At 37.5% G+C, this 25,597-nt stretch overlaps 1 protein-coding gene and 1 non-coding gene across 2 annotated transcripts in view; one reads left to right on the forward strand and one right to left on the reverse strand.

Annotated features, from left to right (window-relative positions):
* Nucleotides 1-2,287: 2,287 nt before the first annotated feature.
* The window catches only part of LOC139949902 (uncharacterized), a 35,229-nt gene continuing 11,919 nt past the window's right edge, over nt 2,288-25,597 (reverse strand). The window contains exons 6-21 of the mRNA XM_071948473.1: nt 24,747-24,895; nt 22,567-22,654; nt 17,647-17,772; nt 16,140-16,318; nt 15,218-15,270; nt 12,736-12,859; nt 12,195-12,292; nt 10,929-11,028; nt 10,117-10,270; nt 9,385-9,463; nt 8,908-8,968; nt 7,732-7,817; nt 6,475-6,595; nt 5,103-5,144; nt 4,194-4,332; nt 2,288-3,159 (exon numbers count right to left, since the gene is read on the reverse strand). Of these exons, the coding sequence (XP_071804574.1) occupies nt 3,128-3,159; nt 4,194-4,332; nt 5,103-5,144; nt 6,475-6,595; nt 7,732-7,817; nt 8,908-8,968; nt 9,385-9,463; nt 10,117-10,270; nt 10,929-11,028; nt 12,195-12,292; nt 12,736-12,859; nt 15,218-15,270; nt 16,140-16,318; nt 17,647-17,772; nt 22,567-22,654; nt 24,747-24,895 (1,631 nt within the window). The 3' untranslated portion in view covers nt 2,288-3,127. The remainder of the gene's footprint in view (nt 3,160-4,193; nt 4,333-5,102; nt 5,145-6,474; nt 6,596-7,731; nt 7,818-8,907; nt 8,969-9,384; nt 9,464-10,116; nt 10,271-10,928; nt 11,029-12,194; nt 12,293-12,735; nt 12,860-15,217; nt 15,271-16,139; nt 16,319-17,646; nt 17,773-22,566; nt 22,655-24,746; nt 24,896-25,597) is intronic.
* On the forward strand, nt 5,528-5,600 carry Trnar-ucg (transfer RNA arginine (anticodon UCG)). The gene has a single exon. It is a non-coding gene; the product is annotated as a tRNA-Arg (tRNA).

The raw sequence follows: 25,597 nt of genomic DNA on the forward strand, positions 1-25,597 counted from the left end.
TGCTTACCGTAAGCACAAAATCGTTATATTATCATGCTAAACAAATTTCTGTCCCATTTTTTACTGATTAAAATAGGGAAATTCCATATCTGTATTTACAGTTGGAATTGGCCGCACCAACACATACACGAGGCAGACAGACAGTGTTTGCCTGCCGCCGCGTGGTGGCGCCGTCACCGCTCCAACTCCAGTCCAACTCTGTTGTCGCGCTTGCCAACTCAAACATAAACCGCACTGTGGGAAGTCATTTTACCGACCCTACAGATGGTTGTACCCACACGTTTACTACTTATTTGTAGTAAACGTCCTATCAATTGATACAATATGACAATATTGATACAATATTGATACAAAATGAAAAGGTAGAACAAATAATACATTAACTACGTTCCTTAGTTTCTCACTGGCTGTAGCGTATAATGAGATGTGAGGTGTGCACCCCAGAAATCGCGCACGAAAAAAGACCAGCGCGAGCGGCGATTTGCGGCTCGTGCTGGGTTTTTTTTTTTTTTTTTGCGTGACATTTTTGGTCGTGTGACATCTGGGGGTGCCGCATGCGCCTTGACTAAAGGCTAGGTAGTTAGCCATCTCCACCCATTTTATAATATCGAGGTTATAAAATAAATAGAGATAATAATGTACTTTTTCCGTGTTGATGAACCATTCTCAAAATGTACAAAATTAATGACAGTTTTTCTTTACAAATAAAGCAACAGGAAAAAAAAGTAATTGAAAAATCACAACAAAAACCTTTCAAGAAAACTATTCCCGAGGGGGAATTTAAAGTCACCCGGAAGTGGTATTTTTTCAAAATAAAGCTTTTGTCACTAATTTATATGTGTTTTGATGAGTGGAATGTGAATAAACAGTTAACTAAGGTTTTAAAAAATCAGTTCTTATGTTATTTACAAATTTAAGAGTAGACCTCGACCCGAGAGGGCGCTGTTCGTGACGTCAATCGAGGCAGACTTTGCCTGTAATGCGTAGAGTAAACACAATTGCAAAGTACATGTACAGACCAAGTCGTGAGTTTGTACGCTTCAAAAAAAGATTTTTTTGGTTTTTTTCCCGGCAATGCCGACCAGGTGTATTGCTGCTGAATACAGAAAAACACTTTTTGAAACGACTCGGACTTGGACGTACATGTACTTTGCACATGTGTTAACTATACGCATTGCAGGCAAAGTCTGCCTCGATTGACGTCACAAAAGGGGTAGGCGGAGTCGGCCCCCAAACAACTTTATATATTTTTTAAACATATAAATCGTGACAAACAATTACTAAAAAAGTTGTTTTATTGTTCGTAAGCATGTACTCTTATGTTTGAAAAAAAAATATATTTCCAGGTGACTTTAAGGGATTAGATATAGTATCAGTAAATTTGTCCGTAATTTAAAACATCGCATTTGAGCAATTATTAGAACTTAATGAACTTACAGCGTCACTCGAAAACAATTAACATTTATGTTATTATAATGTGCATAAATACCCGTCAAATAGAGTCCTATCATTGTATAAAGTCAATTGTTACGTGCAAAAATGGAAAAAATATTGAAGACTTTAATTTTAAGGCAGTGTATACTTTGGTAAAAATATCAAAGAATAGCACCCTCACTTGGTTGATCACAACGTATACACATCGTAAAAACCTTTGAAATTGTTGACTCAATTGATGACAGAAAAACATTCCCTTGAAGCACAGAGATGTATGAGAACAACTTCATGCATGAAGCCTTTCTCAGTTTTTTGGGTGAAAAATTACCACACTTTCTCTTTAACCTATACTTCAAATTGGTCGTTTATTGTTACTGTATTTCCGGCGCTCGTCATCAAGTACGTTTTTATGGTCACCCAAAAAGTACACCCTGCCTTTAAATGTGTCAAAGCTAACATTATTAATCAAGTAAAAACTTTAAACTTAAATGAAAATTGTCTCGAAAACATTACTTTAAATAATCCTCAATCGTATTGTAAGGAAAGTCATGTGGATACCTGCGCATGACTGTTTTGTCGAAACATTTAAAGGAGCACGTTGCCTTGGATCGGTCGAGTTGGTCTATAAAAAGCGTTTGTAACCGTTTTTTATAAAATGCATATAGTGGAAAGATGTTGTAAAAGAAGAATACGGTCGGCCATTTTTGGGAGTCAAAAACTTGACTCCCATAAATGGCCGACGTGTTAGTCGACGAGGTAAATGGAAAACCGTGCAATTTCGAGGCATGTTTGTGTGGATCATTGTATTCTACTTTTACAACATCTGTCTACCCATATGCATTTTATAACAAACGGTTACAAACGCTTTTCAAAGACGAACTCGACCGATCCAAGGCAACGTGTTCCTCTAAGGCACGTACCAAGCGTCATGTTAGCATAAAGGGAGGTTGTCATGCACTGCATCCCATTCTCTTTGGAGCTTCCTGCCTGGTGCATCTTTCCCTCCATCCTACAATTTTAAGAGGAATATCAATTCCCACCTTCAGCTCCCCTAAGTTCTTTTCACTATAATTTGTCTTCCAGTAGCCCCATACCACAGAGTGGCTTTTAGCCTTGTTTGGGGGTGAACTTGCAAAGACAAAACATCAGAAACTTTCACCACTAACAACCAACAATCAAACGTCTTTATATCGTACTTGCATTTTCATTTCTTATGTCAGTATTCCTCACTGCAGTGCCATTAAATTTTAGCCAGTACAGTCATGCGGTTCCACTGCAGACAGTGCCTTGCTCGATGTTTTTAGAGTTACTACATTCTGGGTAAAAGGGTAATGTGTTTTTTTTTTTTGGCTCATATCCAAATCAAGACTTAATTTTACCAAAATCTGCATGGTTTTAAAAAGCAGATAAGACAAGAACATATCACATGATCTATCAACATTCAAATACAACCTCAAGACTCATCTGTTCAGTTTGTCAGCTTACTAGCATCCGGTGCCGTTGAATGGTACCATTCCAGATACTGTGCGCCTTACAAATTGTATGTTGTTATTACTATGGTCATGTCCTGGCTCAAAAACTTCACTATACTTTAAAACTACTTACGAATATATAAATAAATCAATTGTATTGCTTCATATATTGATACCTAAATTAAGGTTTCACCTCTGAGCGTTGTTCGTTCCAGTGGCCTCTAAGTCCAACCAGCTTTCTCCCCGATTGGTACTAAAACACAATAGACATAACACTAGTTTTTAGTTGAGTGTTGGGGTTTAACATTGCGCATGTGGACTTGTGCAGTTGCGTAAAGTTTCGTGAAATCGGCTGCTGGTGTCAGATGCATTTATGTCCGCCATGCAATACTGTCCGCTCCGGACACTTTTACATATGCAATCGTGTCCCGGGGTTTGCAAAAACCGTCCGGCGGACATGTATATGACTGTACGTATTTGCGCGCGTAAGCGAGCATGAATAGTCACGTGTTTTATGAGTGCAGCGAATACCCAACGGCCGAACATTTCCCATGTCATTCATGACATGCACTTATAGCTTGTAAAAAAAATGGCGAACGTGTTCCGTTGACCAACTTAGGGAAATACTGCAAGGACGATTTTGCACAGGGGCGGACACAACTGCATATGCAAATGCATCCGGGCGGACACAATTGCATTATGCAGCAGCGTCCGGGCGGACACGATTGCATGTGCAAAACCGTCCGGCGGACATTGTTGCATATGCAATAATGTCATCCGGCTAATGTCATCCGGATAGTATTGCATAGAAGACACAATTGCATGCGACAACGGACGTCAGTTTGACGAATTCATGGGTCAATTCGACACGTATTACTTGGCATACTGACCCATCCAGGGGTCTGGCACCAGTAGCCGATTTCACGAAACCTAGGATTAATCATAATCTCCAGTTATAGGACGAGTAACCCGTCCTTACTTACAATAGGTTCAATTCGTCCTAACGTCTATTCAGGCATGTGAGACTTCCTCTTTTCAGCTGATTTCCTCTTTTTGGTTTCGATTTTCCTTTTTTTCCCCTTAACTTACTGTGTACAAAAGTATAGGCTAGTTACTCACATGCCTGGTCCATGGATTCGGATTTTGACTCCTCCCAAGTCCAAAGATAAATCCTAGGTTAGGGGCCCGGGGAGTTCGGTGTAATGGACGGCAGAGGACCCACATCAGGGTCAATTCTGACCGGTATTTAGGACAATGTTTTCTACCTCAATGCGATTGTGTACTCACCCGATGAGGTCTTACTGTCCAAGCTTGTGTTTTTGGTGCTGCTAGACGCACTCATTGTACTCATACGGAGCTGATTTTGTTGATCCTCACCTCGTTGTGGTGATATCTTATTCTTGAATTTCTTCAGAACAGTTTGAACCTTAAAGAAATAGAGTCCAACAGTATTTATTACCAAATTGGTTCACAGAAATTATCATCCAAGTAGATTGCCTAGTGTTACTGTTACGGCAGGCTTACCATTTACATTTCATAGCGCTGCTAACCGTAAGTACACGAAAAGGCTAACCTTCCGATGCTTACACCGCAGGAAAATAAATGACGTCACAATGCAAATCCATGGTAAACGTGCAATATTGCCGCCCAATTTTGCTGCTAACCTGTGAAATAAGCTTGCCCCTCAGCATTTTATTTTATGATACAGGAAGTACGGAAATTTGCTTACAGTTTAAAGCAGCGCTATGAAATTGAGACCAGGTGTTGTAAACTTTTTTTTTTTTTTTCGAAATTTATTTTACACTCTAAGAACAATGTTGAACGCTTGAGCGAGATGCAAACCAATGTTGTGAGCGAACTGTTTGTTCAGTGTTGTTCATTATTTCCTTGTACTCCGTCAATGATGAAGAAAACACCATTCGTGTAGTTGGAATAAGATGAAACTGTAGTTGTGTAAATTCACTGATGCTGAAAGCAAATTATGATTAATATCTTTGATCAAGAATGTTGACAAATACTCCACATTTCGCAGGAAACTTTGGAGACTTTGGGATACTGGAAACCTTTTCCAAAGTAGATTATTCTGCGACTTGCCGAATACCTTTGATCCAGTCAATGTTGCGCCCTCTATCGGCAGCTGGTACAAAAATAACGTCGCCAGTCAAGACAAGTGACTATCACGAGTAGGAAACTTACCTCTTCAGTCCTTAGACAGTACAGAACAAAGATGAAAACTCCCTGAAATAAATACAAACAGGAGAACAAAATAAAGATAAATTACTACAATTTGTAATTATGTTGATTGCCTTCAGTAATTGAACAATGCACAGTTGTTTCTACTACTCAGTGTATTCACTTTGATTCACTTTAACGCATCTGACTACGACGGGACACCAAGTTCGAATCCTGGCAGGGTTCAATGTTTTGTTTTAACCTAAACCTCCCGTCTCTAAAAGATTATGCCTTTCTCTGTTTGTGTTTCCTTCAACGGCCCTGTGGCCCAACGGATAAAGCATCCGACTAAGAATCAGGGCATGTTCGAATCGTATGTTTTGTTTTTACCTAAACCCTACTCCCTTCTCTTAAAGGGGATTTCTTTCTCTGTTTGTGTTTCCTTCAGCGACCCTGTGGCCCAACGGATAAGGCATCTGACTTCGAATCAGGGCATTCCAGGTTCGAATCCTGGCAGGGTCGTAATGTTTGTCACAAAAAAGAATTCCGTAACTACAGTTTAATGAGCTATATGTATTAACTTTGTCCCATGGCTCTCTGTGTTATCGGATTTGGGTCATATAACTATACAGAACAACGACTTCCAAATTCGAATCCTTGCGGGGTAATTTTTGTTATCGACCCAAAATTTAAAGTGTGAAATCATTGTTGTAGTTGTTTTCTTCCAGGCTCCGGATGCCGAGCAGATTAGACAGCGGACTTCGAAATACATGGGTTTTGAACCAGTGTGGCAGGAGATGTCCATGTCCCTTTTGTATGTTCGTGTACGTTTTTGTGTAAAATTGTCCTTGTCTTTAGGGAAGAGGAAAAAAAAGCTTTTTCTTCTTCTTTTTCCTACATGTTAACGTCAAGCTATTTTCTTTTTATTGTTCATTAACTGGATTAAGTTTTCCTTAGTACAAGTTATTATATGTTTTCTGAACAATGTTATTACAATGTATTGATTGATGTTGACATGAAATAAATGTATCTGAAATGAAAAGTTGGTCTGCTCATGTGAAAGATTCTGTCCCGTCAAACGCGAGCTGTTTACAACTTCTTCTGGCAGCGCCCTCTGTTGAATCCTCCTCCTCAAGCCCATGTAAATTTTCCATGTAGGGAACATAATCTCCGGGGACAGATTCCCCAGGACACCAGCAACACGGAGCCCCTTTTCTATACCTAAAAACACAAAATGTCAAATTGTGTTTTTACCTGAAGTGTGTTAGCAACACGGAGCCCCTTTTCTATACCTAAAAACACAAAATGTCAAATTGTGTTTTTACCTGAAGTGTGTTAGCAACACGGAGCCCCTTTTCTATACCTAAAAACACCAAATGTCAAATTGTGTTTTTACCTGAAGAGTGTTAAGAATGACGAACAGAACGCATGCGACGACCTGTCCGCTCACACCAAAACCCAAGAGCCAAGTGAATCCCATCAGAGGTTGAATAATCATGATTGCTCTCAATACGCCCCTATAATAAGAGATTTACACAATCACAGCTGAGATTAACATTCATATGCAAATCGATGCAAATTTATGCAAATTCAACCTAAACTATGATCAGCGTTTTAATGAAACAATCATGAAATAAAGCACCAATTATTCGACCCTGCAACATTAACTTAAGTCCACAGCTATTTTGTACCATGAAGGGAAAACAAATAAACAACAGTTATTTGGACAAGTTCGACAATTTTGTTCATTGGTGTGAAAACTTCGGACACAGTTGAACTAACTGTTACGTCAGTGCTTCACACACCGAGGTTTTTTTTTCTTTTCTTTTTGCAATGATTTAAGCCAATTGGCTAAAACAAGTGGGCTGTGGCTGATTAGTGAGAATGAAGCTTCTGTCACACTCCTAACCTTGCGATTTTATTGAAAGCCATTTTGTATAAAAAAAAAAAAAAAAAAAAAAATGCATGGGCAAATACAGGGTGATAGACTGGTTTAAAGTCACCTGGAAGTGGTATATTTCCAGGTGACTTTAATAAAGGAACACGTTGCCTTGGATCGGTCGAATTGCTCTTTGAAAAGCGTTTGTAACCGTTTGTTATAACATGCATATGGGTAAAAAGATGATGTAAAAGTAGAACACAATGATCCACACAAATGTGGCTCTAAATTGAGTGGTTTTCCATTTACTTTGCGAACTAATACGGTAGGCCATCCATAATTAATGGCCGACCGTGTTAGTAGACGAGGTAAAAGGAAACCCACGCAATTTCCACTTTTTAAATATCTTTCTAATCACGTTATGCAAACTTTTAATTAAATAAAACACCTCACATAATTAGTAGTTTTGTTTCAACAAAATCAACACAATAACATTGTTACAAACATAATTTTGTTTTGTTTGACTGCCGTTTAAAAAGTGTATAGTTTTTTTTTTTATGAGACACACAATACAAGTGAACAAAAGCGTAGTCTAGGAGCAAGACGTTTCTTGCAGAGCGCGGTGGACCCGCACATTCAACTCACACCAGTAGCGCCATGCCAAGGACCACTTTTACACTATAGCCCACAAACCTAAACGAGAAAACGTCTTGCAAAAAGACTAAAGACATGTCTTGAAATTCTAAACACTGTTTTCACAGTCGCTGCCTTTACCTGATTTTAGCGAGCTCCGTTTTGTCCTTGGTTGCCTTTAGACGCAGATAGGAACGTATTACTGCAATCACGAACACCGTGTTCACCTGCAAACAATTTAATTTTAAAGGCAGTGGACACTATTTTGGTAATTACTCAAAATAATTATTAGCGTAAAACCTTTCTTGGTCACGAGTAATGGGGAGAGGTTGATGGTATAAAACATTGTGATAAATGGCTCCCTGGAAAGTGCCATAGTTTTCGAGAAAGAAGTAATTTTCCACGAATTTGATTTCGAGACCTCAAGTTTAGAATTTGAGGTCTCGAAATCAACTATCTAAACGCACACATCTTTGTGTGACAAGGGTGTTTTTGCTTTCATTATTATCTCGCAAGTTCGATGACCGATTGAGCTCAAATTTTCACAGGTTTGTTATTGTATGCATATGTTGAGAAATATCTTTTCAAAACTGGCTAATTACAATTCTGCAAGAAGTCTGCATAATACGGATCGATCGATTGGCGGTATCTGTGTATTGGACTATGGATTTAATTTCAATTTGATTAAATTCATTATTAATTTCCATATTGGTTAACGTGAAATAGATGCAGCTCAACAAATTCAAAAACAATTTCCAACCTAAGAGCCGATTTTTTTAATGAACGATTGAATAAAAAGCATACCAATACAGTGTTGTTTTGCAAGCCAAACGGAGGCTGGTATTTGAATGTTTCATAGATAAGAAACTAACCGAAACATTAGCCTTTCCTAAGCACGATATCAACAGATCATTTTTGTTTGCAAACACCGTGCATGAAGCTGTGCACTTATGCACACACGCGTATACGTTTATAGTGCGTTCCACGTTGTACATTTTGTTGTTTTTCGTGTGAATGGTCTGTACTGTTGACAGCAAAAACCAAAAGCAAAAATGAACACTAACATACTTAGCTCTCCATCAATTTATTTCCAGTAGTTGGATAACTAGTTCAACTTTTCTTTTCTTCCTCTTTCTTTGAAGAGAATATTACATGAAAATACACAAATTCGACTTTAGTCATAACAAATCAAGCAACCCTGTCTTGCACCACAATTAATAACCTTCCACAATTTTTTTACGGGCTCTATGGCGTCAAACAGTTTACCAATGATTTCAATTTTTGTTAATATCACTTGATTAAAAAAATAAATCTTACCGTTATGACTACTGTTATTGGGCAAATAAACGCCCAAATTGCAATCCCATTGAGCCAACATCTGAAGAAAAAAGGTGAGATTAAAAATAATGTTTACACTTTTTTGTTTTCGTTTTCTTGTCTTTTTTCAGAAAATGACAGTGACTTTATTGTTTACTTAAAGTGAATTTAAATCATGTCTCACTTTTGTATTAACCAAATATTTTCAGGACTTTTAAAGATTTTAAAAATTACACCCCAGCTGTGGAGAGTTATATAGTTCGTTCTTTTGTCCTTGCACTTTCCGAATCTCCCACAACTTCAACACAATTTTTTTTCGCAGCATAGTTTGCGTTCACTTCTGCGAACGGTTATTAAATTAACCTGTCTGCTGCCCCCAAGTGTCTTCAAAGGTGTCGCATTAGTAAAAAAAAAAAAAAAAAAAAAAAACAACAACAAAAACTAGGCACTTGAAGTGCACATAATTTGAGGACTTACCCGGGGAAATCACTTGAATACCCGTAGCCATCTGACTGTACGGCAGCAAATGTGATTGCAACGATCGGAATAGGCATACCTGAAGAAAACATGACAGGTGTTTTAAAATGCTTGCATCAATAACGTGCTTACCAACGAGCGGAAATAACAGCATTAAATGGACTGCAAAGGTAAAGAGTCAATCCTTATTCGAACACTTATAAATCAGCGATGTACTTTTACACATCCATTTTACAGAGGTGTTTTTAGCAGACCCTTCCCATATAGGCCCTAACGCGCCATCTGTAATAACTCTATTTGTTGGCAAAAATGAAGGAGCATGTCACTTTTCTGTATGGCGCTGATGGTGGCTTGTTTTTGCGTCTGCCTAGTATTTTCAGGACTTTTTAAGATTCTAAAAATTACACCCATGTGGAGAGTTATATAGTTTGTTCTTTAGTCCTATTGAACTCTATTGTTGTTGCGAACCTACAGTGTATGTATGCATGCGTGGATGTAGTCAGCATACGTCATGCCAAGGGCTACATAGTCTTTACCCAAGACGATAGTGCTCGATATTGGATAGTGTACTACGCTCAGTTGTAAATCGCTAAAGCGCACCCTCTTACGTTATGATTAAACGCTTGACTGGAAAGCTTAGCCTGGCGAGATAATTGCTCCCAATATCCCAATGCTCTGTTCGTTACCTATCGCTTCAATCGTGACGTCATAGTAATAATTCACTGAACTTACCCCATCCCAGCGCCATAACCTTGAAAGGGTGGAGCTCTCGATGAAAAATGAACACAGCCTTGACGAAAAGCAGGGCGCCCTCTATCAGCATCCAAGAAAAGGAGGACAGCAGGAAATAGTGAAGCAAAACGGCAACGGCTGAACATGCAGTTCGCTGAGGAAAAAGGTGCATCAATTATGAGTAAATTTAATTTCAAAAAGAAGCTTGAAAGGAATGAATGAACAACGTTTCAGATGGACGAGTCCTGGAAAGTAATGGGATGAGTTTCGAGGCGACGGGAGAGACTACTGTTATTATTTTTTTCATCAATAAAATAGAACAAGAAAAAGAAAGTAAGCGTTAAACACACAATGCAAATACAAAAAGTAATTGATGGGGAGGAGCTAATCAATGATAATTATAGAGATTTGTTTTTACTCCTGCAAAAATCATCGTGTATCACATTGCGCCACATCACCTCGTAAGCAATTACATGGTGCTATGTAAAAGAAGTATAAGTCTCACTATTTAAAACTTAATCCCACCTACCTCTCAGGAAAATACTGTATGTTAAAGTGCCAGGGCGTCGATAGTGACGGATATTAAATAATAGCAGCATTTATAAAGCGCCACAATATCCAAAAACAATTGCTCAAAGGCGCTGTGCACAAAAAGGCGAAAGCACTAAAACATTATTTAAAGGAAAACGAAAGCTAACAAGAAATGAAATTTATTAGCGCTATTGTAAGCGCTCTTCGAAGAAGCTTTTATTATTGATTCATAAGGTTTTACGGGCTGCTCCATTCTTTTGGAGGTAATAAAAACGACTCACGTTTTCTGCCGCATCAATCCCAGTGAAGAACACGAGCTGGGAGACCAGTACAGCAAATGCCAGGTTGCCGTGAACAACGTTACGCTCCGCCTTGAACATCCTGTGAAAGACCACCAGGGGTGAATTCACAAAGAGTTAATACAAGACAGTAAAAATGGATTTCACAAAGATTTAAGACTTATTTCGAGTTAGGACGAGTTACTCATCCTAACTTAGGACTAGCCTTAGTTTTTAATGTCTCCTGTAGGAATATTCCTAAGTTAGGACGAGTATAGTCCTACTCTTTGTGAAATCTATACCCCTGGACACCTTTGGTGATTGTCAAAGACCAGTATTCTCACTTGGTGTATCCCAAGATAAGCATAACATCTGTGAAAACTTCGTAAAAGTTGACAGAGAATAATGAAATAAAAGGGGCACTGGACGCCTTTGGTAAATGTCAAAGACCAGTATTCTCACTTTGTGTATCCCAAGATAAGCATAACATCTGTGAAAAATTATCGTCAAAGTTGAAAGAGAATAATGAAAGAAAAAACATCACCGTTGCACAAACTTGTGTGCTTTCTTTTTAATATAGTGTCCAGTGCCTTTTAAGACTAGTCTTATCTCGAGTTAAGACGAGCAGGACGAGTTTCTCGTCCTAACTTAGGACTAGCCTTAAGTTGTAATTAACTTCCTAAAGAGTCATGGGACTAGTCTTAAGTTATAGAACTATCTTTGCGAAATCGACGCCAGTACAGATAGTTATTGAATGTATAATCAAACCGTTGCTATTTTCATATTGAAGAATAAGATAAATTAACCATTCAATCATATAGCGCAAAAAATCAGCCAAAGATGTTCATAGGCGCTCAAGTTAGTTTGGTGTAATAACGATACATTTGTTGGAAAAGATAGCATTTGAGGAGTTTCTTGAAAATGTGAATAGTGTTATAGCATCCTTGATGTGGTTAGAGAGAGTGTTCAGTTATTTTGGTCCGCAACAGGAGAGTGAGCAATCTGCAAATGACACAGATGGGTTGACCAGAAATACTTAGTGGGGCGACATTATGGGCTTTCCCCGGGTGTTGTCCTATGTTCACCTCCCTCCCCCACTTTTTTTTTTCATTACAGAACCCTGCACACAATGTAGCTCCCGAATGCATACAAAGTAACGTGCGTCGTCTTGCGTCCAAACCAACAACTGAGGGAACCATGTTGTTGATATCAGTTCCAAGACAAAGTATTGTTTATTTATTTCAATATTTTGCCAATCTTTGAACTTACTTGAGTAAAGTGAAGGCACAAAGGGTCAGAGCCAGGCAGACGATGGTGATTACGTTCCCAACGGCAGATAAAACGTCCAGAGCTTTAAAGTCACAAGCCTGTTCAGAGAATGAGGAAAATTAAAGCTAGGCAAAAGAGTTAATAAACATATAAAAAATGAAATATCCAGCAGCAGGTTTACAAAAGCAACACTTAATTTAAAGACGTGACGATGTTTAGCATGTTGACAAATATTGTCTAGAAGGCAGACGACACTATTGGTAACTACTCAAAACAGATATTAGCATTAAACCTTACTTGGTAACGAGTAATGGGGGGGGGGGGGGGGGGGAGTTGGCAATGGTATAAAACATTGTGCGAAACGGCTCCCTCTGAGTAGTTTTCGAGAGAGAAGTATTTTTCCACGAATTTGATTTCGAGACCTCATCATTATTTAGAATCTGAGGTTTCGAAATCAAGCATCTGAAAGCACATAACTTCGTGTGACAAGGATGTGTTTTCTTTCTTTATAGTCTAAATTAACGGGGCTTTGAGTACCTACAATGGAATCTGGATCAATCTGCATCAGTACCGCGAAATTCGTCAGATGGTTGAAAGAGCATATAGTGGAAGCGTCACCCTCTGATGTCATAGTACATCCTTCACTTGACCATTCTTCGGTTACACTGGATGCAGACAATTAAGAATACAAACATCACAATTAAAATTGCGGTTTTTATTTCTTCTTTGTCCCCATTCTCTTGTCTTGTGGATATCTGAGCGCTTTTGATAATTTTATAAAAACGGTGAGGGGGATGTAAATTTTAAGTTGTAACTATTAACCCTTTAGTCCATGCACCGCCCGAGTTTGCTGAAATCCAATTTCTCAAGATTCTTGCATTGAATTACTGGAATCGTAGTTCAAATTTTAAAAGATAGCCATGGCTTAATGTGTATGCACAATTTCTTACCCTTTCGGTAATATTTGTATAAAAGTACAAGTTCTCATGGGAACAATAAATGCCTCTCGTTAAACGGCTACGGTAATTTTTATGGCGAATATGTTTATGCACGGATAAAATGGACACAATAGCTTTTCAAGGTTTTTGTCTGGCTCAATGCTCATACTGATTAAATGCGAAGGCGTTAATTTTCGACAATATTATCATAAATGATGAACAATTTCCTGTTTACTATAGTGAGCGTTTTTTTTTTTCTTTCTTTTCGTAAGAGCTAAATTATTTCATAATCATTAGCTTCGACAAGTCAACTGTGAAGGGAGAATTAATAACGGTCTATAACAACTAGATATATTAACAAATGCGTAGACCTACTAATGACTATCGAGTTTTCTTTTGATGTTCCTTTTTTTCTACAAACACTAGCTAGCGAGGTTTCCTCGTACCGCATACAGTGTATCGCTATGGCGGCTGGGCGGTAGGTGACTGCTCTATATTCCGACACCCCCATGTTCCGACACCCCTATGTTCCGACACCCCTATGTTCCAAAACCCCTATATTCCGACAACTCAACCTATACTCCGACGCCCCTATGTTCCGACACCCCTATACTCCGACACCCCTATGTTCCGACACCCTTATATTCCAACGACCCAAACACCCCTATGTTCCGACGCCCCTATGTTCCGACACCCCTATGTTCCGACACCCTTATATTCCAAAGACCCAAACACCCCTATGTTCCGACACCCCTATGTTCCGACAACCTGCACCAATATTTTGTGTTTGTCATTTGTTTTTTAAGAAAAACGGTGCGACTTAAAGAAACTTCACCTGACCGCAATTTAGTCCATAAACGTACCGGTAACCTATATTTATGTAGCAGTAGAGGGTTGGAATCTTTATTAATTGAAGGCTCATGAAATATGTTATCAACACGTCGGACACGCATCTAACAATAGCAAAGCACCGATTATCTTAATTCTATTCCATCATTTTTAAAACAGTACAAATTTATCTTATGAATGTTCAAACCTAATCCCGGCCGAAATTCACCGGGAAACCTGGCTGTAAAACAAGTTGTGTTGTTGTTGTTATTGATCAACAGAGTAATAATGTGCGAAACAACTTGTCGGAACATATAGGGTGTCGGAACATAGGGGTGTCGGAATATAGGGGTGTTGGAACATAGGGGTGTCGGAATATAGACTGAATTGTCGGAACATAGGGGTGTCGGAACATAGGGGTGTCGGAATATAGGTGTGTAACCGGGCGGTACAGTGGCTAAATGGTTAATTGTATTGTTGTTATTAATCATTTTGACTACAGCTTGACCACGATGGGAAAACATTGCACTTCGTGGAAAACGGAGAAAAAAATAACATGTGGCCATGACTAAGTGTATATTATATAACACCCAAGCAGATCCTTGCCATTTGATTGGAGGATTGTCCGTCACGTGATAGCAAATAAAAGTACCATTGCACGCTGAGTCACTCACCGTGCTTTTTCGTTCCATCCGAAAAGTACCATTGCACGCTGGCAGCGTGCAATGGTACTTTTCGGATGAAACGAAAAAGCTGAGTAAAAACGTCACTGTGTGCGCGTGTCTTTGGTAATGCAGCAGGTGTTCTGCAAGAGGGAATAGTAAAATTACCAGCATTCGGCTTTACACAGTTGAAATTGTTTGTTTTGAAAGTTGTATCTTTTAATAAAAATGACAAAGATCTACTTGGATGTTATATAAAACAAATAATGAATGTTTTCGTTGAAAGCTGGAATGTTCCATTCAACTCGGCTCCGCCTCGTTGAATAGAACATTCCATCTTTCAACTCATGAACATTATATTCGCACCATTGCACTCATAAACATTCAACATGTGGTCAATTTATTTTATTGTATATGCAGTTGTAATTGTTAATTGTACTGTTGCTATTAATATTAGGTTTTACAAACTTGACTTAAACTTGACCGCGATGGGTTGCATCGACTTTGTAATGGCTAATTTAAAAGTGACATGTGGTCACGAGTGTTACCCTCCTTTGAGGAATACATTAAAGAAAGTAAAGGGTGTATAGCTTACTCATCGTAGTAAACGCAAGTCCTCTTGAGCTTTCCTGTTTGCTTCGTCTGATTCTGCAATAAAATATTATTCTCAACAACAGTCATAACATTACAATTACAAACAACGTGTTGTGCACAGAAATCATTGAAATCGGTCGATCTCTCTGCCAAGTAAACTTCAGAGAACAAAATTTAATATGCCCAACAATTTCGTGGTTTTCCTTTCACTTTGCAAACTATCACGGTCGGCCATTTTGAGTCAAAAATCTGACTGGCCACAAATTGGAATGCCATGTTAATTCACGACGTACATAAAGGAAAACTGTGCAATTTTAAGGCATGTGGATCATTTTATTCTACTTTGAAATGCACATGATTCTTAAAGGCAGTGGACACTATTGGTAATTACTCAAAATAATTATTAGCATAAAACCTTACAATATAAAACATTGTGAGAAACAGCTCCCTCCGAAGTGCCATAGTTTCCGAGATAGAGGTAATTTTCCTCTAATTTTATTTCGAGACCTCAAGTTTAGAACTTGAGGTCTCGAAATCAACCATCTAAACGCACACAACTTCGTGTGACAAGGGTGTTTTCTTCTTTCATTATTATCTCGCAACTTTGATGACCGATTGAGCTCAAATTTTCACAGGTTAGTTATTTTATGCATATGTTGAGATACACCAACTGTGAAGGCTAGTCTTTGACAATTTCAAATAGACCTTATGCATTGACGTCATCCAGCGGCCATCTTCTGAACAACCTCCTTTTGACCTCTAGGTGAGGGCGCTCTACTGAAATGACGTCATGTGCATAAGGTATAAATTATAGTGTCCACACGGTTACAAACGCTTTTTATAGACCAACGTTACTCGCCCGGTCCCAGGCAAGGTGTCCCTGAGTACTTTAAAAGAAAAAGAAAAAAGAAAAAAATACATACGTGCCGGTGGATGAGTTCTACTTGGATGGGATGCCCTTTCAGATCTAAGGAACCAGCGTCGCCATCTTTTGATTCCAAGGAGACAGACACGATAGCTGTTCCTAAGAAGGAACCATTGCTTAGATTCCATGATAACTGATGGGCGACCTCATCAAGGGTTGATACAACAGAGAGAGCAGCTAAAAAACACAAAAAAACAATAGACCTTTATCACGGTGCAGCCATCGTGAATTTCTCTCATTGATATCAATGTTACCAAACCGAGGCTGGAAGAACAAAATAGTCTGGTTCCTATTTTCAAAATGATAACTAGCATTCATTCTTGTAATTCGATACGAGGAACATGACCAAGACGGAATCAGACGGAAAGAGTTTAACTGCGTTTGGTATTTACTTTTAACAAAACTATGATCATAAAAACGTGTTTTTGTTTTGTTTTTGCAAGTCGTTTCATCAACGGCAGACATGGCGCACTGGAAATGATTAATATTATAGTGATGTGGGTAGCTTCCTACGGGGTAAATATTTGATTATTGACTTGTACGGAACTTGAACCCGCGACAACCAAAATAACTTGGCGCTCGACCAACTAAAGTGGTCTAGCTCGAATTGACACATTATATAGACCAGTGGTGGTTGATCCGCTCCATGCCCGTACTAAGGGGCTGTTACCCGCAACAGATGCATCACTTTTGGTAATTACTAAAAATAATTGTTAGCATAAAAACTTCCTTGGAAACAAGCAATGGAGGGTTGTTGATGGATATGAAACATTTTGGGAAAAGGCTCCATCTGAAGTAATGTATTTATTGAGAAAGAGGTAATTTCTCACTCAATTAACAAGGCTTCAACTGATAAACATCCGAAAGCACACAATTTGTGCAACAAGGGAGTTTTTCTTGTTTTATTCTCTTGCAAATTAGATGACCAATAAGAGCTCAAATTTTCACAAGCTTATTGTATGCATATTATGTTGGGATACACCAAGTGGGAATAATGGTCTTTGACAAAATACCAAAGGTGTTCAGTTCCTTTAAACGGTCTATGTAACTTTTGTAGGACAAAAAACACAATGCCCACAGATTTACACTAAACTTACACAGTTTGAAGATAATGATAGTAGAAAGCTTCCCTGAAAATATTACGTGCTGAGGTGCTGTAGTTTTTGGGAAATGAGTAAAACATTGTCATGAAAATAATTTTCGACTCATGAGACGAAAATTACTTTAATCATTTACAAACGTTGTTTTACTCATTTCTCAAAAACTGCAGCACCTCAGTAAGTAATGTTTGAAGGGAAGCTTTCCACTACCATTATCTTCAAACCCTGTAAGTTTAATGTAAACCTATGGACATTTTGAAAAAAAAACCGAATCCTTTAAGTCAAAAGAGCAGTAATGTGCATTCTTCTCGCAGTAATAGTAAGCCTGCGATATTTTAGAGAATACAACACTACCCTGCGGATGTCCCGATACCAAATTAGTTGAGACTCATTCTTCGTTCTTACCACCTTTGACGCCATTCAGTGCTTTAGTAGACACTGACACGATGGCTGAGGTCAGAGTGACTTTACTTGATTCAGAGGTCAATGAGTGAGTTTCCCCGTCGTTTCTTAATGGTAGAAACGCAGCCTCTGCAAAGAAAAAAAGAATCAAAAAAGAACAAAAAAAAAAGTGATAAAAACATTATATAACTTACACCGATACTTCAGATAGGACGTAAAGTCGTTGGTCCCGTGTGTTGTGTAGCGCACGTAAAAAAAACCTCATTGCCATAATTTAAAAGTGAAAGGGTTCACCCCGGTGTTCCTGTTTTGATTGACAGAAAGAAAAAAACGCGCCACAGGACCTTGTTAATCGTTTACATGGTGATAATATAAAATACTATATATGTAAAATGGTACTAGATATAGTTTAAACGCAGTCCCGCGCCAGTGACGGATGTGTGCGTCTATACGAAGCCACTATATTATTACTATTACCCTTACACCGATGTGTGTTATAGCACTGTACCCAGTAATTTCACGAGTTCTGTGTAAACACTCTGGTGGGATTCGAACCCTGAGGATTTGTCAATCTAGAGTAGTGTATTGCCAACAAACGATATTGCCATGCAGGTATAGCTATAGGGGCAGTCGGTTCGAATTCCACCCGAGTATTAATGCCTGTGATGTTTGTTTTCACAGAACTCAGGAAAGTACCGAGTATACAGTGCTTGAACACATCGGTAAGAACCAGAAATACTTCATTTTAAGACTATAGTCAAATGTACTTTTACATCATTCAATTTAACAATCATCGAAGCTGCATTCAAATTCGCAGGTTTTGTTTGAGGCGTGCGTTAAATCATTCAATTTCATTTGAGGGCAGTCAATTCTGGAATTTGTGCGTTCTTAAAAACGCTTGGTTAACTTGTTGTTTCCTTACGAATGTTAAAGGCATGTTGTTCATTATCTTGGCACTCTTGAACATGCCAAGATGTCTGGCACGCCAACAGATTGATGGTTGGTGATAATAAAAATTAAAAAAAACATTAAACAAAACACAAAAAACACATTCAAACACATTCAAATCAGGTCTTGCTCAGTTAAAGCAAGTGGACACTTTCGGTAAACCGTATTGTCCAAAGGCTAACACTTCGTGTATTACAACTTATATATAAAATAACAAACCTGTGAAAATTTCGGCTTAAAAGGTCTTTGGAGTCGGGAGTAAAAAAACCGGACAAAATCCACCCTGACATGTGTTTCAAATAAATGGCTTTAACCATTAAACCTCTCCCGAAAAAAAAAAAAAGAAAAAAAACTTATGGGGCCCCAGGTGAAGTCTACTGGAAACATAAAAAAAAAATAAGGTGCGCTTGATTTAAAAGTGAAGGTACGAAACAGTTGCCTTTTACAGTTTATCTGTTTATTCGTATTTCTTAAGTCGTACTTACTTGAATCCTCGTTTAGCGAAATTGATTGCCTCTTTACGAAATTGAAAATGATTAAATCAGCAAAATCTCTAGTCCAACCAGCTTTGCTAAATTGAATGCTGATTGTGTGTCATAAAAAAGAATGAATTTGAATGCCTCAAAACGAAACTGAATGACCGAATTCTGAATTTAAAACCGGAGAGGCAAAATAGCTTTAATTCGAACGCCTGAAAATTAAATTGGCTGCTCATTTTCCGAAATTGACCGAGAAAACCTATACTAACAGTGAAGCACCCTCAAACGACTTACATCGACACAGCTATGTGGATCAAACGATTTTGTATGAATTTCATAAATAAATAGATTAGAAAGCTATAATATTAATTTGTTCTTCCCAACATGTTATTTGTCGTGTTGTGAGTCCATTGACTTGCATATAAATTATGATTGTCACACCCAATAATTAGAATTTATTATAAGTAATGCTGATAATGGAAGAGTAATTTCCAAACCTTTTTAATAACCACAAAGTGTTTCACAGAAACCTATCCTGTTTACAAACTGCACGGCAAAGGACCAAACTCATTAACAGGGAAGATAAAGCAATTAATCACAAAACTGCATAGAACTACGACTTCCGCCATTTAGCGCCATTACCAATTAAAACTATTACCGTGGTGTATTGCCGAATCGACGACATGATCATCGTTTTTTAATTTTTTTTAAATTTTTTTTACAAAAAAACTAATAGTTTAAAGGATTTGGGTACTTTTTCAAAATGTCCTTAGATTTACATTAAACTTACAGGGTTTGAAGATAACGATAGTGGAAAGCTTCCCTTCAAATCTTACTTACTGAGGTGCTGTAGTTTTTGAGAAATGAGTAAAACTATGTCATGAAAATACGTTTGTAAATGATTAAAATAATTTTCGTCTCATGAGACGAAAATTATTTTCATGACATTGTTTTACTCATTTCCCCAAAACTACAGCACCTCAGCACGTAGTATCTTCAGGGAAGCTTTCTACTATCATAATCTTCAAACTGTGTAAGTTTAGTGTAAATCTGTGGACATTGTGTTTTTTGTCCTACTAAGGTTACATAGACCCTTTAACAAGCATTTTCAGCGCCATTTTTCACTTGTTGCACATAGACCGTGGCTTATACGATCATTAATTACCCAGGCAACCATACTACGTAGTTGAACACAATGCAACAACACACAACATGATTGCCGGTGGTTATGATTAATTTACCCTTTACCCTTTATTGTAAACCGAATAAGTTGAGGAATATTCTAGTCTAAAATAAAGCCTGTTGATGTATGTATTGTCAAAGGAACACGTTGCCTTGGATCGGTCGAGTTGGTCTCTAAAAAGCGTTCGTAACCGTTTGTTATAAAATGCATATGGTTAGAAAGATTTTTTAAAAGTAGAATACAATGATCCACACAAACTTGCCTCGAAATTGCGTGGTTTTCCTTTTACTTTACGAACTAACACGTTCGACCATTTATAGGAGTCAAAAATTTGACTCACATAAATGGCCGACCGTGTTAGTCGACGAGGTAAAAGGAAAACCACGCAATTTTGAGTGATACTTGTGTGGATCATTATATTCTACTTTTAAAACATCTTTCTAACCATATGCATATCAAAACAAACGGTTTCAAACACTTTTTAAAGACCAACTCGTCAGATCCAAGGCAACGTGTTCTTTTAATGGTTTAACAGATGAAACTATGCATCGATTCCCTGACAACAAAAAAACTATTTAAGTGTGGTTATTGTCAAAGATCAGTCTTCTCTCTTGGTTTATCCCATCATAAGCATAAAATAACAAGCCTGTGAACATTTTGGCTCAATTGGCCATCGAAGTTGCGAGAAAATGATGAAAGAACAACACCCTTGTTGGACGATTTTGTGCGATTTTAGATTAGGAATAGCTAACAGTATTTTAATATTTTAGTGAGAAATTACCTCTTTCTCAAAATTTATGCTATTTCAGAGAGGGCCTCACAATGTTTTATATTATCAACAGATCGACAGTGCTCGTTACCAAGTCAGTTTTTAAGTTAATATTTGTTTTGAGTAATTACCAATATTATTAAGAGCTCTTATAAGAAAAAAATAAAAAGTGCAGAAGCCCGCGAGGATTTTTTTTATGCGGAGTCTTTTGTTAGGAGAAAATGGGTCATCAACTGAAATGTCAGCTCAATAAATCGTGTCATTGTATATTAATTAGATTTTCGAAGATTACTTTATTGTTTAGTTAATCATCCATGACTATACTGATGGTATAATGATGATGAGCATGTTGTGATGAGTGTGTTTGAAAGCGCAGTGTCGAGCGTCGAGCCATTGTAATTATAATGGCCTTCGTCCGGTCATTATTTTATCTCAATCTTTTCGCTGACATGTCGGGAGTAACACATGGTTAACTTTTATCCCCAGGCATTAATTTGGAACATCTATCAAGTTGTATGACATGCTGCGAACAAAGTGATTAGTTTTTTTTACGAATTAATTACTAATAACAAAACCAGTACAATTGGTTTATTTTTGTTGGCCTTGAGTGCATAACACATGATAAGTAAACACATACTGATTATGAAGCCATGAAATTAATCACGAATATTCGAGAAAATGTAGCTGAAAACCCCGTTTGAAATAAAAACAGCGGATTTCGGTTGTTATACAGCCACAGATAAGAACGATTTGATTATGATGCTGAAATGTTTTCACTATTTTCTACGCAAAACTGATTCAGCCCAAAACTCTTACATTAGTTTGTTATTTCTATGCATGATCATACAAAACGTGAACACTATCTAGAGCTAATGTCAGCTCTACCCATCCTGCGTTCATATTATGTTTAAAGGCAGTGGACACTATTGGTAACTGTAAAAGACTAGCCTTCACAGTTGGTGTATCTCAACATATGCATGAAATAACCAACATGTGAAAATTTGAGCTTGCGAGACAATAATGAAAGAAAAAACACCCTAGTCACACGAAGTTGTAAACGTTATAGATGGTTCATTTCGAGACCTCAAGTTCTAAATCTGAGGTCTCGAAATAAAATTCGTGGAAAATTACTTCTTTCTCGAAAACTATGGCACTTCAGAGGGAGCCGTTTCTCACAATGTTTTATACCATCAACCTCTCCCCGTTACTTGTCACCAAGAAAGGTTTTATACTAATAATTATTTTGACAATTACCAATAGTGTCCACTGCCTTTAAATAGTTAACAACACGTAGGCCTAAGCACCATCATAATATGTATAAGTTACATTTTTGTCTCTATTTGGAGTAAGTCAAATGATTTTGATTTGCTCATCATTTTTGTTTGACTTCACATGTGATTTTTGCTGCATTTGTTATAATTTTTCATATTTCCTATCAGCATACGTGTGTGAACAACAAACAAAATCATAGACCCTCCCTAAAAATTGATTGAATGTCCCGGAAAACCTTTACTAATAACAAATATAAAAAGGTTATAACTCACCAATATTGTCCAGTTGTGCACTCATCCTTGCCAATGACAAGGAGGCGTTGTCGATGCTCTCTTGAAACATCTTTGACCCAATCTCCGACTGAGAATAAAATAAAATAATATAAGTAAGCAGAATAAAAACAGTGTTCAGGTTGTATTAATTGAAGCTTTGCATGGTGTGTATAAATATGAAGAAATTATATTTATTTTTTTCTGAATCTCTTTTGAGAGAGTGTTGGCTCTGAGAAGCGCCGATGTGGTCTCGACGTGTCGAACAGTATACTCTTCTCCTGAAGACAAGCAAAGTATACTGCTCGAAACGTCGAGACCACACCAGCCTTTTTAAAAGCCAACACTAACAAAAAAGGAGATTTGGTTGTCTGAATATCTACAAGTTTACTATGTATTTATAAGTTCGTGATGAGGCTGGTATTCATTCAGACATTGTTTTGTGTGTGAAATCAAAAGTGTCTGGTGAGAATTGATATTCTGGACCCAATTTCAAGCTTTTAAACAGTTATAAAAACAGGTTTTTTTTTCATTGCCTTTTCTGTGGTGTTGTATTGTTGATTGTCTCGTATTGGTGTTTGTCATTGTTTGTGTTTGTCGTTCTTGTTGTACAATGTAATTTTGCTGTATTTTGCTTACTCTTTTTAGCTTAGTGTTTATTTGTAACATACTGTACAGCGTTTTGAGATTTTTTTTTATGTCAGACGCTATATCAAAAATAAGTTATTATAATTATTTATTATATGAAAAGTGCTGGCAACAAAATGATGCTCACCAGATCAAGGTTACCAACCAAAAAAACCCATCAAAATGTGTGACAGGTATCCTGCTCGTTTCTGCTTAGCAGACATTTATTAAGCCATCATTTCTGCTTGTAAAAGCGGCATTATGAAATTTGATAACCAGATGGTACCGTTTTGGATACTCAATTATGAGTCAGATTGACCTGGTTTTGAAGCAAAATTTACCTGGAATCTTAGTTAATATAATTGTGACTGGTATCCTGCATAAATTTGCTAAGCAAAATATGTATAACTTTTAGTAGCAACTCTATGACCAGACCAGAGCTAAATTAAAGCAATCGCACAGCATCGGTAAACAGTGTTGTCCAAAAGCCCAGACTTCGTGTATCAAAACTTATATATAAAATAACAAACCTGTGAACATTAAGGCTCAATCTGTCATCGGAGTCGGGAGAAAATAACGGGAAAACCCACCCTTGTATCCGCACGTTTCGACATGTGTTTGAAATAAATCCGTTGTTCTCGATATCGAAAACTGATAATTGTTTTAATGTTTTCTCAAAAAGTAAAACATTTTCATGAAATAATATTTCAAGAAAGTCTTTCACCATTATCTGACCTTCTGTAAACCTTGTAAGTTTTTTGTAAATCTGTGAACTTTCAATTTTTGTTCTGTCCTGAAAGTGTCCAATGGCTTTAAGCAGGACCAAATTTGAGTTGCTTGTTAGGAGACAAATTAGCTAAGCGCAACACAACGCTTAACATAAATTGCTTAGTGACCAAATGAGCTTACATTATACCATGCATATACAGTAGCTGATTGTGTATCTTGCTCATTTGTTGCTTAGTGGATACTAAACCCTTTTAGTGTCGTTGAAGATTTTAAACTGTTTCTTGCAGACAATTGGTTTATGGGAACTTGTTTTCGGGTTACACTGCTCAGTTACTTGCAGTTAATTGCGAGGTTTTGTCAAAAGAGCAGATAGTATACAAATATTGAGTGGCTCAGAGTGGAATTCCATTCCACGAATTAAAGCCACTCAATATTTGTTTTATATAACTGACAAATAGATCCTCGTCATTTGGTGTATTTTAAAAGTATAACATTATGAAAAATCATATAGCGCCGCGTAGAGCAGCAACAATGCACAAATTTAATAGCAATCGGATCACAACCTTTTGTACAGGTGCTCCTTTGTTTTAGCAGCGGCGCGGCGGCGCTGTACTGCAAAAACATTGGGAATAAGGATGATCCTAACTGTTGAATGGGAAGTGCTATTCCCCATGGGCGAATAGGTATTTTTGATCGCCGGTGCGGATGGGAGTAATAGTGAATGTCACGTGAAGTAAGTTCCACCAATCAAATAACAAGGATCTGTATATCAGTTATATAATTTGGAATACTTAACAGTTTAAAATGATCAAGCTCTCTATACGTACGTGAGATATTTTAGCTAACTCCAGAATAGATTGGCCAAAGTTTTTCAAATTTTCAGACAGATTTTCAGTTGGTTGGTCGGTTGACAGTGACGGGGGAGACGACACTTCCTCGGTGGTTGACTGTTGAATTGTGCCCGTTGTGGTCGGTCCTTCAAGTAATAATAAATTAATTATTAAAATAAAACTTGTAAATGAAAGAGGAAGAACGAGAAAGAGAGTTTCAATCCTACTCAAAAAAATCTGACAGGATTTTACCAGAAGGCTTTGCGACTCCCCTTATTTTCGCAGATTTTGTATATATTTATTTTATCGGAAACCGTTAATCCCGCAAAAAAAAAAAAAACAACAACACCGTTTTAATCGTTTTTCACCTTGGAGCGACCCTCGGTCCCAAAGTTGGTCATGTTCTTTTCGCACTTTTCGCATTGCTGTGATTTTTTTAAAATATAATACAGCAACAAATAACCTCTGTCCTTAGCCTTGAACCTGTGACTCAACGGAATACACAAAACAACGGTAGACTTAATAAAAACCTGCATTGATATAGTGTACCAACAATTTTAAATCATTCCCGTTACTTTTCTATTTTGCTTGTGGTTGCAAAAAAAAAATTGATGAAAAGGTGCATGAAAAGGGAAACAGATTTTTGTTCTGATCAGTCATAACGCTTTTTTATAAAGATTAAAACTTTTGTAAAAATGCAACTTTTATCGAGTTTTCCTTTAACCACCCACTTAACCTATATTTCGAGTTTTAAAATAATTATTGTCCGGCTGTTCAATATAATACCGGAAACAGAAGGAGATAACTGTTTTCTCAGCTCATGATATTTCAATGGTTTCCCAGGCCTC

Source organism: Asterias amurensis, chromosome 17, assembly GCF_032118995.1.
Source record: "Asterias amurensis chromosome 17, ASM3211899v1".
Classification (NCBI taxonomy): domain Eukaryota; kingdom Metazoa; phylum Echinodermata; class Asteroidea; order Forcipulatida; family Asteriidae; genus Asterias; species Asterias amurensis.